Consider the following 13,589-nt stretch of genomic DNA (forward strand, 5'->3'; position numbering starts at 1 on the left):
TCTTTGATCTTCCTATATGTACCATTGTACTGTGTTCACGACAAAGAATCTATAAATGGTGATTTGGGAAATCAGTATTAGCATTTTCTTACTTTTCATAAATGAAAAAAGGGAATCCATCTTTAAGGCGCCGTGAATTGTCGTTTTAGGTTGCGGCCTTTAACAATTACTAATAGATAGGAGATTACTCTAGTGAGCGATTCTCAATAAAACTGTTTTCACACAACGTTTTTGTCGTCCCTTCATTTACCTTTGGATGGTACAACTCAGTCAGAATTACCAATCGCTTGTATATGTGTTGCTTAGATTGAACTAAGGCCACTTCAAAGAAGCTGATTGTATTCGGTTTAAACGCCTAGCAGAAGTAGTGTGTATAGCATTGCGCAAACACACAAACCACATAATAACAATATGAGTAGGTCTCTTGTTTTGACATAAAACCCATCTGCCTCGCGTTCAGTTGTCTGTGTAGTTAAAATGCTTTCACAACGTTTTGTTATCATTTAATATGACTCGTTCGTTCAGTATATAAAAAAAAATTATGGAACGCTTGTAATTATCTTTGCTTTATTGAAAGCAGGCAGATATTAAATTACGATGCCTAGTTTTTCTCGAGTCATTAAGTTGCCACTTAATTAAATTAAATCCTCAATCAGATACAAAAATATTCATTTATGGTTTTTCAATTTTACAAATGTATTGTATTATCAGTAATTGAAGAAGAAATATGCCAGCTGTATTGTACTGGACAGTCTTGTTATTCATGCTTTCATTTAACCCTTTTTCGAAGAGGGCAACAGGGAGATGACATATCAAAGGTAGGAATGCTTGTGGATATGGGTTGTTCAAACCACCCTACTATAATTCAAATCCACATGAGAACCGCCCATAGATTGTGGATCCTCAGATTGTGTCATTTTTGAATAAAGCCTTTTTCTACTCCTATAGAATCTTGCACGACAAACATGACACCATGTTATTGCAGAAACTGCGTTTCAAAGGGCAAGTACATTCAGAATCCAGACCATACCAACGACCCTTAGTAAAGCCACAATAATTGATTCAATTATAGTCCTTTCCCGTGTTTCAACTGGACTCTCGTTGAGTAACTATGGATTGTAATATCTCAGACACCTGAAGGACAAACGCTGCATAGCGCCGAGTGCGCTGTGTGTATTAGCTCATGAGCATATGGCGTTCACTGTGTGTATTAGCTCATGAGCATATGGCGTTCCCTGTGTGTATTAGCTCAAGCGTATATGACGTTCACTGTGTATATAAGCTCAAGCGCATATGGCGTTCACTGTGTGTATTAGCTCAAGCGTATATGACGTTCACTGTGTGTATTAGCTCAAGCGTATATGGCATTCACTGTGTGTATTAGCTCAAGCGCATAATAGCGTTCACTGTGTGTATTAGCTCAAGCGTATATGACGTTCACTGTGTGTATTAGCTCAAGCGCATATGACGTTCACTGTGTGTATTAGCTCAAGCGCATATGGCGTTCACTGTGTGTATTAGCTCAAGCGCATATGGCGTTCACTGTGTGTATTAGCTCAAGCGCATAATATGACATTCATGATCGCCTTATAAACTCTATGTTGCAAATCACGCGGTAATAATCAGTTCGCATTGAACCAAATCATATCTTCTGGTATTGTAACATTAAAACATTCAGTACCCCAAGTCTAAATGTATTAGTCCGTTCATGGAAGTATTCGTATTATAATATACAGTAATACTATTTTAAATATCAGTATAACGCCGTCATAGTAAATTATCTATGCGTGAAAAAAATGGATAAGGCCAATATTGTCAAGGCATCGTAGACCAAATTTAAACCGAATTTAAGTCAAGTTTATTCAAAACAGTATGAATTATTGGGATATCATGCAATAATTTACATAGTAAACTATTTAAATAATAGTAAACTGTATAAGTATTGCTTACACTTTGACCTTAATATTAGCTGATAAGATGATGGGCTGAATTTCATTTAAGATAATATTAAATATAATAATATGCTTTGTTTACAATGTGTTATTAATTCATATATTCAATGGACACTCGAAGCCAGCATATTAACCTATATTTTACAATAACCTTCGTGACAGTTATTGCTGGATTTTAATTCAATACATTGAACCCAGGGATAGTTGTTTTGTGCTCATACATCTACCAATATGTATCTCCAAGCAGGAATCTCACATTGGATTGATATTACTGTGATCGCAGTTTATTTTGTATTTCTTTCTGGGGTTGTTGTTATGGTAAGGATTTTCAAATTCTGTTCTATTCCTTCTCCTTGTTGTACAGATGTAAAATTTCGCCAAACGGAGTTGTATGTCAAAATTGATGGTGTATGTTTTATGCAGTTTGTGGTAGGACAATTTATTTAACACACAAAAATCTGATTTTTCAAATGCATCACGAAGGTTCAATGCAAGACAAAATTATAAATCTGTTAAAAAATAGTTATATAATTTTGAAAAATGACTTCGAGTGTATCCCACACCTAAGAAATCATTATCATAAGTTACCTGACACGCCAAACGAGATAAAGAAAAGATAATTAATTTGTAACTTGGGTTTGAAAGTTAGTTCTAAAGAAGAACATATACAGTCAAGAAAAAAAGGTGTCCTATCCTAATCCAGAAAGGTTGCATGAAAATATGACCGATCTTTAAAAACGTAGTTAGTACATTTGGCAAAGATTATGCATAATCAAATGGGTAGGTTTTCATATGACACAGTAACACATAAAGGAAAAGAATATTATCTTATCGGAAAAAACATGATTTAAAACAGAAGCCTTGACAAATTCTGATGAAAAAAAGTAAGACATGAGGTCTAATGCTAGTGATGTGTGAAAAATGGCAAATGTCAATTTTAAAGCAAAAGTATATCTTCGTATTGATTTTGTCTCTATACCAGTTTGAACAGTTTTCGGCGACCATGGGATTGAATAACTCTGCATCTCACAGGGTTCGCACAGCCTTGAAAAACCCTTGAATTCCGTCCGTTGCCTTGAAAAACCTTGATTTCAAAAAAGTCTTTGAAAACCCATTTTCTCTTGAAAAGTCCTCAAATTGTGTATATTTTTATCATTTACCCCATTGACAAATATAAACTATCTTTATTGATTTCACAGTTAGGTACATGTGTATTCTGTCAGACTAATATCCTTAAAAAGTCCTTGAATTTCAAAGCCCAGAGTCCTTGAAAAGTCTTTGAATTTTTGTGGCAAAGTGCTGTATGAACCCTGTTCATAGACATTTTGATAGTCACAAGTTGAGCTGAAATCTCGATCAATACGTCAGTAAATGTAGCTATTCTTCTGAATTGGCTTAGAATTTTCGGACATTAGCCCTCATATAGCAATTTCCATCACTCGTGGACTGATGAATATTGTAAGAATTGTACCACTCGAGACCTGCCGCTGTTTTCAAATCAGACCTGCATCAGTCCTCTACAAAAAAAAGATTATTTGAACGCTGTTTTTTTTTTATCTTCTGAACACCACCTGTTTAGTCTATAACATTTGCATTATCAACACAAGCAACGTCAAATTGTCCTGCCATTTTTTTTTTCACCTTTTGCACGAGCGTACATGACTTACTTTTTTGTAAATGCTTAAGGTAGATGTTATTCAGATATTATCGGGCCCGATATTGAATTGCATTCTACATCATAAAGTTCGTCCAAGTCCAAGAGATGCTTTTAGAATATTATGATAATTCTGCTGAAGAAACTTTAAGTCTTAATTTCAAATATAGATTTCTAGATGATGACTTCCGGAGTCTTGATGTTACTGAAGATTCAGTCACTGTTTTAAATTCATTATTCCTGTGATATTATATTTCAGTCTATGTGTAGGAAGAACCGGGAAAGTGTACAAGGATACTTTTTAGCTGGACGGAATATGCTATGGATTCCTGTAAGTAACCTTGACTGTTCCAGTACTGGAACACTCACCTCAAGTTTAAGTTTACAAGAAAAAAGACCCTAGATTTCAAAGTACGGAAATAATGTGCTTCAATATTGGGTACTGTTGGTCACCATTGCCGTTCAGTAACCAAATGATATGGAATCTACTAATTACAGTAACCAAATGATATGGAATCTACTAATTACAATAAGCCAAAAAAACCGGTTAAATTGTGGCGAATATCTGTTTATGTGAATTGAATGCTGTTGTGAAACCGCCACTCATTTTTAAGCCACCAGCCCAAACAGCATGGTTTACACTGCTCATTGTAAACTTTTTTTTATCCGTTTCGTAGATCGGGGCATCAATGTTTGCCAGCAATATTGGTAGTGAACATTTCATTGGCCTCGCTGGAAGTGGTGCAGCATCTGGGATAGCTGTTGTGGCTTTCGAATGGGGCGTATGTATTACTTTTATCTCTTAAAGACACGTTTTTTCACCACTTTTAATTTGTATGTAATTTGCTTGTTAGCTATTTTGGAGTATAAACTTGAAATTGTCCAATTGTATTGGTGATCGATATTACCGCCTTACTTTGAACCTTAATCTCCACTTATTCATTGATTATATTTTTCAAGAGAGATTGCAAGGCTATAAGCAATATTTGATTATTATTAGATATGAAGTTACGTCTAACGCTTGTCATTGCCTTGAAATAAAATTGTGATCATTAGTTTCACGATCTCTTCCATATTTGCCTCTCCCTCTCTTTTTTTGCGAAATGGTTTCATTGGATCAATAATTCACGTCTTTTTGGGTTTTTATTTCAGGCTGTATTATTACTATTGTTACTTGGATGGGTATTCTTACCGATATATCTCAAATCGGGTGTAAGTTCAGTTTGTTGCTTTTGTTTGCTTTGCATTGATATAAATGATGTAATACACTTCTTAATTCTGGATACAAAATATCTGAACTCACAAAACATTGGGTTGCTGGTGGTCTGAACGAATAGGAAGTCAATCCCTCCCTAAAGAAAAGTACACTTTACATTTAGGTGTATACTATGCCAGAGTATTTAGGTAGAAGATTTGGTGGAAACAGAATGAGAACGTATCTCAGTTTGGTGGCTCTTATGTTATACATATTATCAAAAATATCGGTAAGGATGATATGCATAAATATTAAAAATAACAACGGTACCTTTTAACACGTTAAATATCCACTGATAGCTGGAAATGCACGGGGTGGTCACCAGCAAATTTTTCACTTCATTAGCCGTAGGCACTTATCAACGCAACGTAATCTCAAAAGCACGACGTACTCTTCGAAACTTTTGAACCGGTTTCACTGATGCAGGTCGGAGGGACTGCTAAAACATCTAGAAGAGGCAACCAGCAGTGACCAGTATGCTGCAGTCTGTAGACAGATTAAAAATTGAAAATACCAGAAATATGTACCTCTTTTGACAGAATTTCTATTAGATAATGGACGATTAGCCGAATTTTTGCATACGTGTAGGATGCAACACTTAATTTTATTCACAGTAACTGATTCGCTTAGATGTCACCAAGAATATTGCTAAAGCCTGTGCTCTAAGAATTTTCCAGTCTCAAATTCATCTTGAGACCCCCTCCTTTATACGTCTCGTAAACCTAGCACATGTAACCTCTGATTATCCGGCCGAATTGGAAACAGTGTTGAATATATTGAACTTTTCAGGTAGATATTTATGCGGGTGCAGTGTTTATTCAACAGGCTCTGGGAATAAATCTCTACTTATCTGTTATACCGCTGTTAGTGATAACAGCCATTTACACCATCGCTGGTAAGCATTTGCATGTCATAGGTTCACGTGAGCAAAACGCTCATATCTAAACATCATATCATTGTAAGACGAGGCCTTAGTCATATTCAATCCGACAAAATGTTTGCCAACCAAGCGAAAACCCATATATTTCTAAACATTAAGACCTTTCAGAGCCTTTTATCAGACCACTTTAACCACTTAGCTTCACATATTTAACCGAACCCTAAAGTTGAAGTTGAATTTTTATGACAAAGTGTGGTGTATTGATATGGTTGTTGATTTATAATGAATATATATATATATATATATATATATACATTAAATATTTCACTGATGCCAAAACACAAGAATATTTGATCATATATATATATCACTGATGCCAAAACACAAGAATATTTGATCATATATATATATATATATATGATCAAATATTCTTGTGTTTTGGCATCAGTGAAATATTGAAGCACTACCTTAAGTATGATTGTATATAACTATATACGTCAAAGGTCTGTTTGGTAGCAACGAATAGTCACTTTACCAAATTCACGTTGCCTCTTTCGATTTCCATAATTTACAGCCGATAATGTTCGAACAGATATATGAAACTAAATAGGAATCGCTTTGTGCTGACTGGCGGATTCTAATGAAACCTCTGCTTTACCTTGTAACCGAACCCTGTTATGTCAGATCTGAGTAAGAGAATGGCTGTGTTTACATTCTATTTAATCCACTGATGTTCTTCAGATTTCAGAATAAATTGTATTTGTATGAGAGTGAATTCCTTCAATAAATAACAACCCAAACTATCAAACTTCAAAAAAGAATTTTTCCATGTAAAATGACATTGAAGTTAAATATTATTGTATCATGAGAACAACAAACCTTAAAGTAACCATTTTCTCCAGCGAATGGTACTGTGGAGCCTAAGCGGTGATTACACGGAAGGATTTATCCTGAGGATTTATATCTATAGGTTAAATCCTCCCATGTGAACGGAATAACTTATCCTATAGGTCATATGATTTCGTACTTTAGGATAAATCTTACGGGATAGAACTAGTTCTATTCCTGTAGGATTTATCCTAAGAACTGACCAATCAAATTCGAGCGCGCTTGACCTATCTCGATTCGGCGACACCGAATCCTTTATCGAGCTTTTTTTGTGGTGTATTTCTTCTGCTGATTATCACAAAAAGGATAAAAGACAAACTGCACTGAAACTGATAGCCGACAGACTTGGCAAAAATTGGACAGGTGAGGCATCGTAAAGTGCTAGGCTAGCCCAGTTCGTGGAAAGATCTAGCCCAAGTGTAAGGGTTATAACGTTATTACACTAAATTCCCGTGTCCCACATGTACTAGGCCTATTCTCTCATATTATTATTTCGCAAATTCTTCAATCTCATTTTCATTTTAAAGATAATAGTTGCCTGTCCTACGCCGCTACGGGAAGACGACAAACTTCGCCCACGGAAACAATACAATTAAAAATGGACTCGTCGGTCATCAGGTACTCGGGAAATATGGCTGTGATGGGTCGTTATTATGACCTTGTGACCAGTGTGTTAATAGGTCATGGGATATGATTGTAAACACAGAGACCTGTGAAAATTTTAAAAAGCTCAAATTAACAATCATCAAGTGACTGATTTTTATCATATTTATCCTACTACATAATTAAGAATAAATTAATTACTTATGTTATTGTACTCAAGGAAAACACGAGTGTCTGTCTGAATGAGGTAAATACATTAATTTTTAAAAGTATTTAATATACTATATTATATTATCGATATTTCTTTTCCAGAGCAGCAAGTCAGTTTACTGAGAACTTACTACAACAAAGAACTTGCTAAAGTCAAGAAGGTTCAGAGTAGTCAGTAAGCTGGTTCTGTGTACGTATCGTCATGGGCATATTTTAATGATTTGGATGTTTTCCTGTGTGATTACAGTCCCTAGAAAATCAGAATCCTCATCGCCGCTTTCTTGGCAAATGTACATTTTTATCAGATTTACACCTAAGGAAATTGTGAAGTGCAACAATAGCTTGTACAACATTCTCTGCTTATTAGGTTCAAGCACCATTGATTTTTGAAGCACCCGAAACGGGACGATATAATGCCAAAAGCATTTTCAGATATACGTCTTGACCTACTTCTCAACAGTGAGACTTCTTGATGGAAAAGGTTTCATCAAGTTGCACTTCAGAGGAAATGCTTCATCCCAAACAATTACACACGGTACTGGCAAATGGCTGTCTGGCAACGGTTGTGGTTGTGGGAGGTTTAAAGAATTTGCATCCAGTGCCAACGATAAGGTGCTATTTGCAAAAATTCCAGCATCACCCATTCTTCCAGTTGTGCCAATATCGACATAAACAAATTTGTAATCGGCATCAACCAAAACTACAATTACAATACTACAATCCCTTGTAATTATAAAATTCAGATCCTGTATGTCTTGGCTTTCTCAAAGCAATGTGTTTCCCATCAAGAGCTCCGATGCAGTTTGGAAAGTCCCACCTGTCCTTAAACCTCTGCGTTACAAAAGACTACTAAATATATAATATACAATATAAATTAACAACTTATTAAATTGAATATTATTACAGGTTCATGCTGAGGAGTTATTCGACAATATCACCAGACTGATACACCAATGTTCTTCAAATGTATCCCAACAAGAGGATGGTGATGACAGATCGGTATCGAGATCTGTAGCACGTCTGTCAGCCAAGCATGTACCGGTTCCGCCAAACAACCCAGAAGTAAACGCAAAGAAAGTGACATTATCTCCACAGCCGTAAATTATTTAAAAAGTTTATCGGGGAGAAAAGAAAGGTTTTGTAACATTTTTAGCCGAAAAAATAAGCGAAATAAAAAATAAACAAAAACGCGCTTAGCTCGAGATGGATATTCATCAGCTTGTACAAAGAGCTCTGTTTGACCAGATGGATGACGACGAGGAGTTAAAGTCATAATGTATATAATATATTTTTATATATTAATAAGTTTTGAATTCAAATACTTTGTCTATTTATGTTAGTTTCTATATTTATTTAATTACATCCTTTGTAATCATGTTGTATGTTATTATTTATATTCGTTATATATAAAGTTGTTTGTATCATTAAGATTACTACATCAATATTCATGATGCACGATTGTGCATAATAATGTAAACAAATTATAGAAATGATATGATCACTGTTTTACATACCCTCAAATACTGTGGTTGTAGAACATCATGTATGGCCTTGCACGTCTCTGGAATAATTTTACTGATTGTGTTCTTGGAAACTCTGTACAGATATTCTAAGGATTGGTAACTGTCTCCTACCAAGAAAATAATTCACCAATTCAGTTTGCTGAGAGCATACAGGGCAATATAGACAGAAACGGAAGTATTTATTGCCATGATATTCAGCACAATATGTTCAACTTTGTCCTGTTGGCATAAATGTTCACATTTATACATGCACAAGTCACATATGCACCTATGTGCTGAACATAGCAGAATATTTGAATAGCTTACATAAACTCGCAGGGGAACTAACCTGTCGCTAAAAATCTTTATGTTACTGCCAGTCATTCCCCAGATCAGATATTATACATTCTCTCATGTTGGTATCATTTCGTCTGATAACAGGGTCCAAAAGTCCTAGTAGCTCTTGAAATGAAGCCCAATCCATTCGCAAGAAATTCTTTAAGGCCTTAGTCTTGCTGCTTCAGTTCGTCCACTAACGAATGATATGCACCATACTCGCCTGCGTATCCAGCAAGAACGAGGTCGTCTCTGTTTTTCCTTTTGTCATTCTCGTTAATAATGAGCGTACAAACAATTGTTATTTCATCCTCCGTATCACTTCCAACTTCATAAGCTCCCTTCATTTTACTTCTGCTTCAGTGGTCACGTGATTAGATGACCTATAGGATGTGTTCTACGGATTTATTTTTTTAGGCATATCCATAGGATTTATCCTAAAGGACAAATCCTTCCGTGTAATCACCGCTTAAGATATACACTAAAGAACTTGTTACACGCAGTGAGCTGTATCTTATCTGATTTCAACTCACGCTCAAGCTAATTAAACAATGGTGTTTATTCGGGAGTTTTTGTTCTATCACACTGAATACAACTCAGTTCTTATAATAAACCTTTCAAAAACGATGGAGTTAGTCTTTGCTTGTCATTTGTATCCAATGTATATATCATCAAATTATTTTGATTTCCATAAATTGCATTACGTATGGAGGTATGAGTTTTTATGTCATCGCCTTCATACTGACAAGTGAGACAGGCGGAGGGGGTGCATTTGCTTCCCTAGAAAAATGGTTTGCACAACCAATTGCATCTTCACTTTATGATTTGTATACGTTTTTGCCCAAAATGAACGTTAGAATGTTCCCCATCTATTCAATTTTTTCGAACTTTTATTGGGGGGAACCTTCTCGGACACCTTCTCAGTTTCGGGGAGCTGGTGCCGCCAGTGATCCATAAAATGTTATTCCATTTCTTGAACAAAATATGGTACGAAAAAGTAGGAAGTTAAACTCAGTTTCGGTGATTATATTTCGTTGATAACTATTGATATGGAGTATACTTTGTAAATGTTGACGTGGTGTCTAGTGGCGTCAAACACTTATATATTAGAAGGCCATGGCTTTAAAACAAACCCCTTAGGTGAAGTCTCCATTAGATATTCTTGTACTGATATTAGTGTAGTTTGTGACAAACGTGGGTTTTTTAATTAAGACAACTTAATTTAGTTTCAGTGTTTATTTTATCTACTTTAGACCAAAATCTGTGTCAAAAAAGAGACGCGAATTTCCTCTTGTCAGTGATACAGGTCGGACGGGAAGGCGTAGAAAAATAACTTGATCCCTTTCCTACATATTGTGCAGAAAAGTAGAGCGCAGATCTCTTCTGCCTTTTCTTTAAAATCATTACAAATTCGTTAATTACTACCGTAATCAAGTAAAATCGTAGTCAATTAGATGCTCTCATGGATGCTTATGACGAAAATTTTCAATTGAAATCGTGAATTATTTTTCTACTTCTTTACAATTTCTTGATCTTTCACTCGTTTTGATTAGCTCAGAATAGTGCAGAGATAAGAAGTAAATCATTTATTTCATTGAATGATGATTTACACCATTATTAAGCTTTGGTCCTGAATAAAAAAAAATCATGACCCACAGATATCCTACATATATCTTGAATTCGGATAACTCCCCACTGCTATAAAGTTTTTAAAAAAATTTTGCAGGAGGTTTGGCAGCTGTGGTTTTTACAGATACTTTACAAACTGTAATTATGTTAATAGGATCAATTATTTTAACGGTTTTAGGTAAATTATTTATTTTTTGTAGGCTTTATCTTATATACATAATTATCTGAAATGTGTCGGCACCGCATTAATATTTTATTGTGAACAAATTTCAATTTAGACACATGTATTTCTTTGTTGACGTATGTTAACTTTGCTCCAGCTGGTCCAACGACAGCAGTTCTTGTTAGCACGATAGAAGCAAGATTTGTCCTTTGATTTTGATGAGGTCATCGACCATGTCAAAATGAGCTCTTTTTCGTGATCAAAGCAAGGGTCAGGATGATGAGGTCGACATAAAAAAAATGTTTTTATCACGTAAATGCTTAGTATATTATATTGTATTCTGAGGATTTTGATGGGTGAGGTAAATTCATAATGTAATTTCCTTTGTAGCTTTTATAAAAGTTGGTGGCCTTCCAGAATTATATTACAAATATTTTGACGCTGTCCCCGAAGCAGTTCGCAATGGAACTATAAACAATACGTGTGGACTACCTCGAGAAGATGCCTTCCATATATTTCGTGATCCCGTCAATTCAGATCTTCCTTGGCCTGGTATCATTATAAGGTCAACATTTGCTTCACTTTGGAACTGGTGTGCTGATCAGGTTAGAATTGGTCAATGATGTAGGGAATGGGTAACTGCGATTTTCATAAATCCAGCGATTGATTCGAGTTTCTTTGATGCCATCAAAGCTTGGAATATTATGTGAAATTTTGTAAAATATCGCCACTCAATATGCCACTATTTCAGAAAGATGAAACATACATACTACCATCTCACCTCGCAAAATGTCGATACCTTAGCATGCGTTAACTAAATGTATGTAATAGACCTAACCTTTGTATATCAATGACATTTACTAGTATACCTCATTATGTAATTTTATCGCTACAAGGCATTTATTTGGCATTCAAGGTTTTGTATTTTCATGGAAACTTTCAACAATATCCTTTTGATGTCATATGTTGATGTAAAACTGTCTGTGGCCTTAAAATATTTTCGTCGAATTAGTCGATGGAAACATTTACATATATGCCAAGGACATCAGAAGAAATTTGGCTTGTTTGCCTCCATAATTGATTTTTGAAAATATGACAAATAACGTATATCAATTGTTGTCTCTTTTCTAGGTCATGGTCCAAAGAGCACTGGCAGCAAAGAATATGGCTAACGCCAAGGCGGCAACCATTTTAACTGGATATTTGAAATTTCTGCCGTTATTTATTATTATATTTCCCGGAATGATCAGCAGAGTGCTATATCCAGGTAGGTATCCAATACATTTCAGTTTCATTATATTCCATATCTAATCCAAACGTTCTGCTCTTGACCTGGCTATCATTGGTTCGCTCACTTTGACAATTTGCATTCAGTCCAATACTGGAAATATAATTCTGACTTCAAAACTTAAGTGTTCTGATGAGGAATGTGTATCCGAGTGATTTAGTCCATAAGTCCATTTAATTAATCAGTGTATTATAATGAATATTCAGCTGGAATTTATTCTCTCGAAGATTTTCGAACCACTGCTGACATTTTGATTCTGAACTATGTAAATGTATATCATGTAAATTATGTATGAGGAAAACTAAAGATAAACTGATCAACAAGTAATAGCTAGAAGTCCTAACTTCCCATATAAAGTCATTTTCTCTGAAGAAACAAAGCAAAGTATATTCCCTTTTTTGTTGCTATTTTTAGAACAGGTTGCATGTGCTGATCGTGATACATGTGAACAAGTGTGTGGTAATCCAGCAGGTTGTTCTAATATAGCTTACCCAACCCTTGTGCTCGAATTGGCACCTATAGGTAAGAAATGATTGAACAGTTGCTGTACTATTTTGACTAGATGTTGCTCATTGGCACTCAAAGAAAATTCTGAGATAACATAGTTGCCATATATTTTTGAACATGTAAACGGAATTTGAGCTCTACGTATCAGTTCAGTGACGATATTTCCGGGGCGTCTATAGTAATAATAGAATCTGTTTTGAAGAATGTACATAACACTCGGAAAGATCAGAGTGTCGAATGATACGTTTTCATTAATTATTATAGCAATACCGGGCGTGTATAATATTGTCGAACAAGTAATTTCTTTTTAGTCTGCGATATCAACTTCTGCTGATCTATCAACCAGCTTTAGTCCTTCTTCTGATTACAGGGCTGAGAGGACTACTTATGGCTGTCATGGTAGCAGCATTAATGAGTTCCCTCACATCTATTTTCAACAGTGCAGCAACAGTTTTCACAATGGATATCTGGAGAAGAATCAAGCCGAGATCGTCTGAGAAACAACTTTTACTGGCAGGCAGGTTAGTAACGGTTTAGGTCAAGGAAGTTCTTATGTTCTTAAAATAATCCAAACGCTGTTCCCTTAATTAATATTTAATTAGTAAATCGGACGAGATTAGGACTATACTACCGCAAATGCACTGTTAATGTGCGAAATAATAAAAGACGCTCATAGGCGATGTACGGATCCGGACACATCTAGTATGGTATTGTCTTTTAAT

The 13,589-nt window shown here is 35.3% G+C and overlaps 1 protein-coding gene across 1 annotated transcript; it reads left to right on the forward strand.

Annotated features, from left to right (window-relative positions):
- Positions 1-2,216: 2,216 nt before the first annotated feature.
- On the forward strand, positions 2,217-13,332 carry LOTGIDRAFT_93216 (hypothetical protein; the record flags this gene model as incomplete). The annotated part of the gene is made up of 11 exons (XM_009049121.1): positions 2,217-2,270; positions 3,866-3,937; positions 4,284-4,388; positions 4,759-4,818; positions 4,986-5,090; positions 5,651-5,756; positions 11,007-11,087; positions 11,463-11,677; positions 12,204-12,339; positions 12,775-12,882; positions 13,238-13,332. Coding segments are annotated over 11 exons (1,137 nt in total), but the record flags the coding sequence as incomplete, so codon positions are not given.
- Positions 13,333-13,589: the final 257 nt, after the last annotated feature.

The sequence above is a fragment of the Lottia gigantea genome, assembly GCF_000327385.1.
Source record: "Lottia gigantea unplaced genomic scaffold LOTGIsca_13, whole genome shotgun sequence".
Lineage (NCBI taxonomy): Eukaryota > Metazoa > Mollusca > Gastropoda > Lottiidae > Lottia > Lottia gigantea.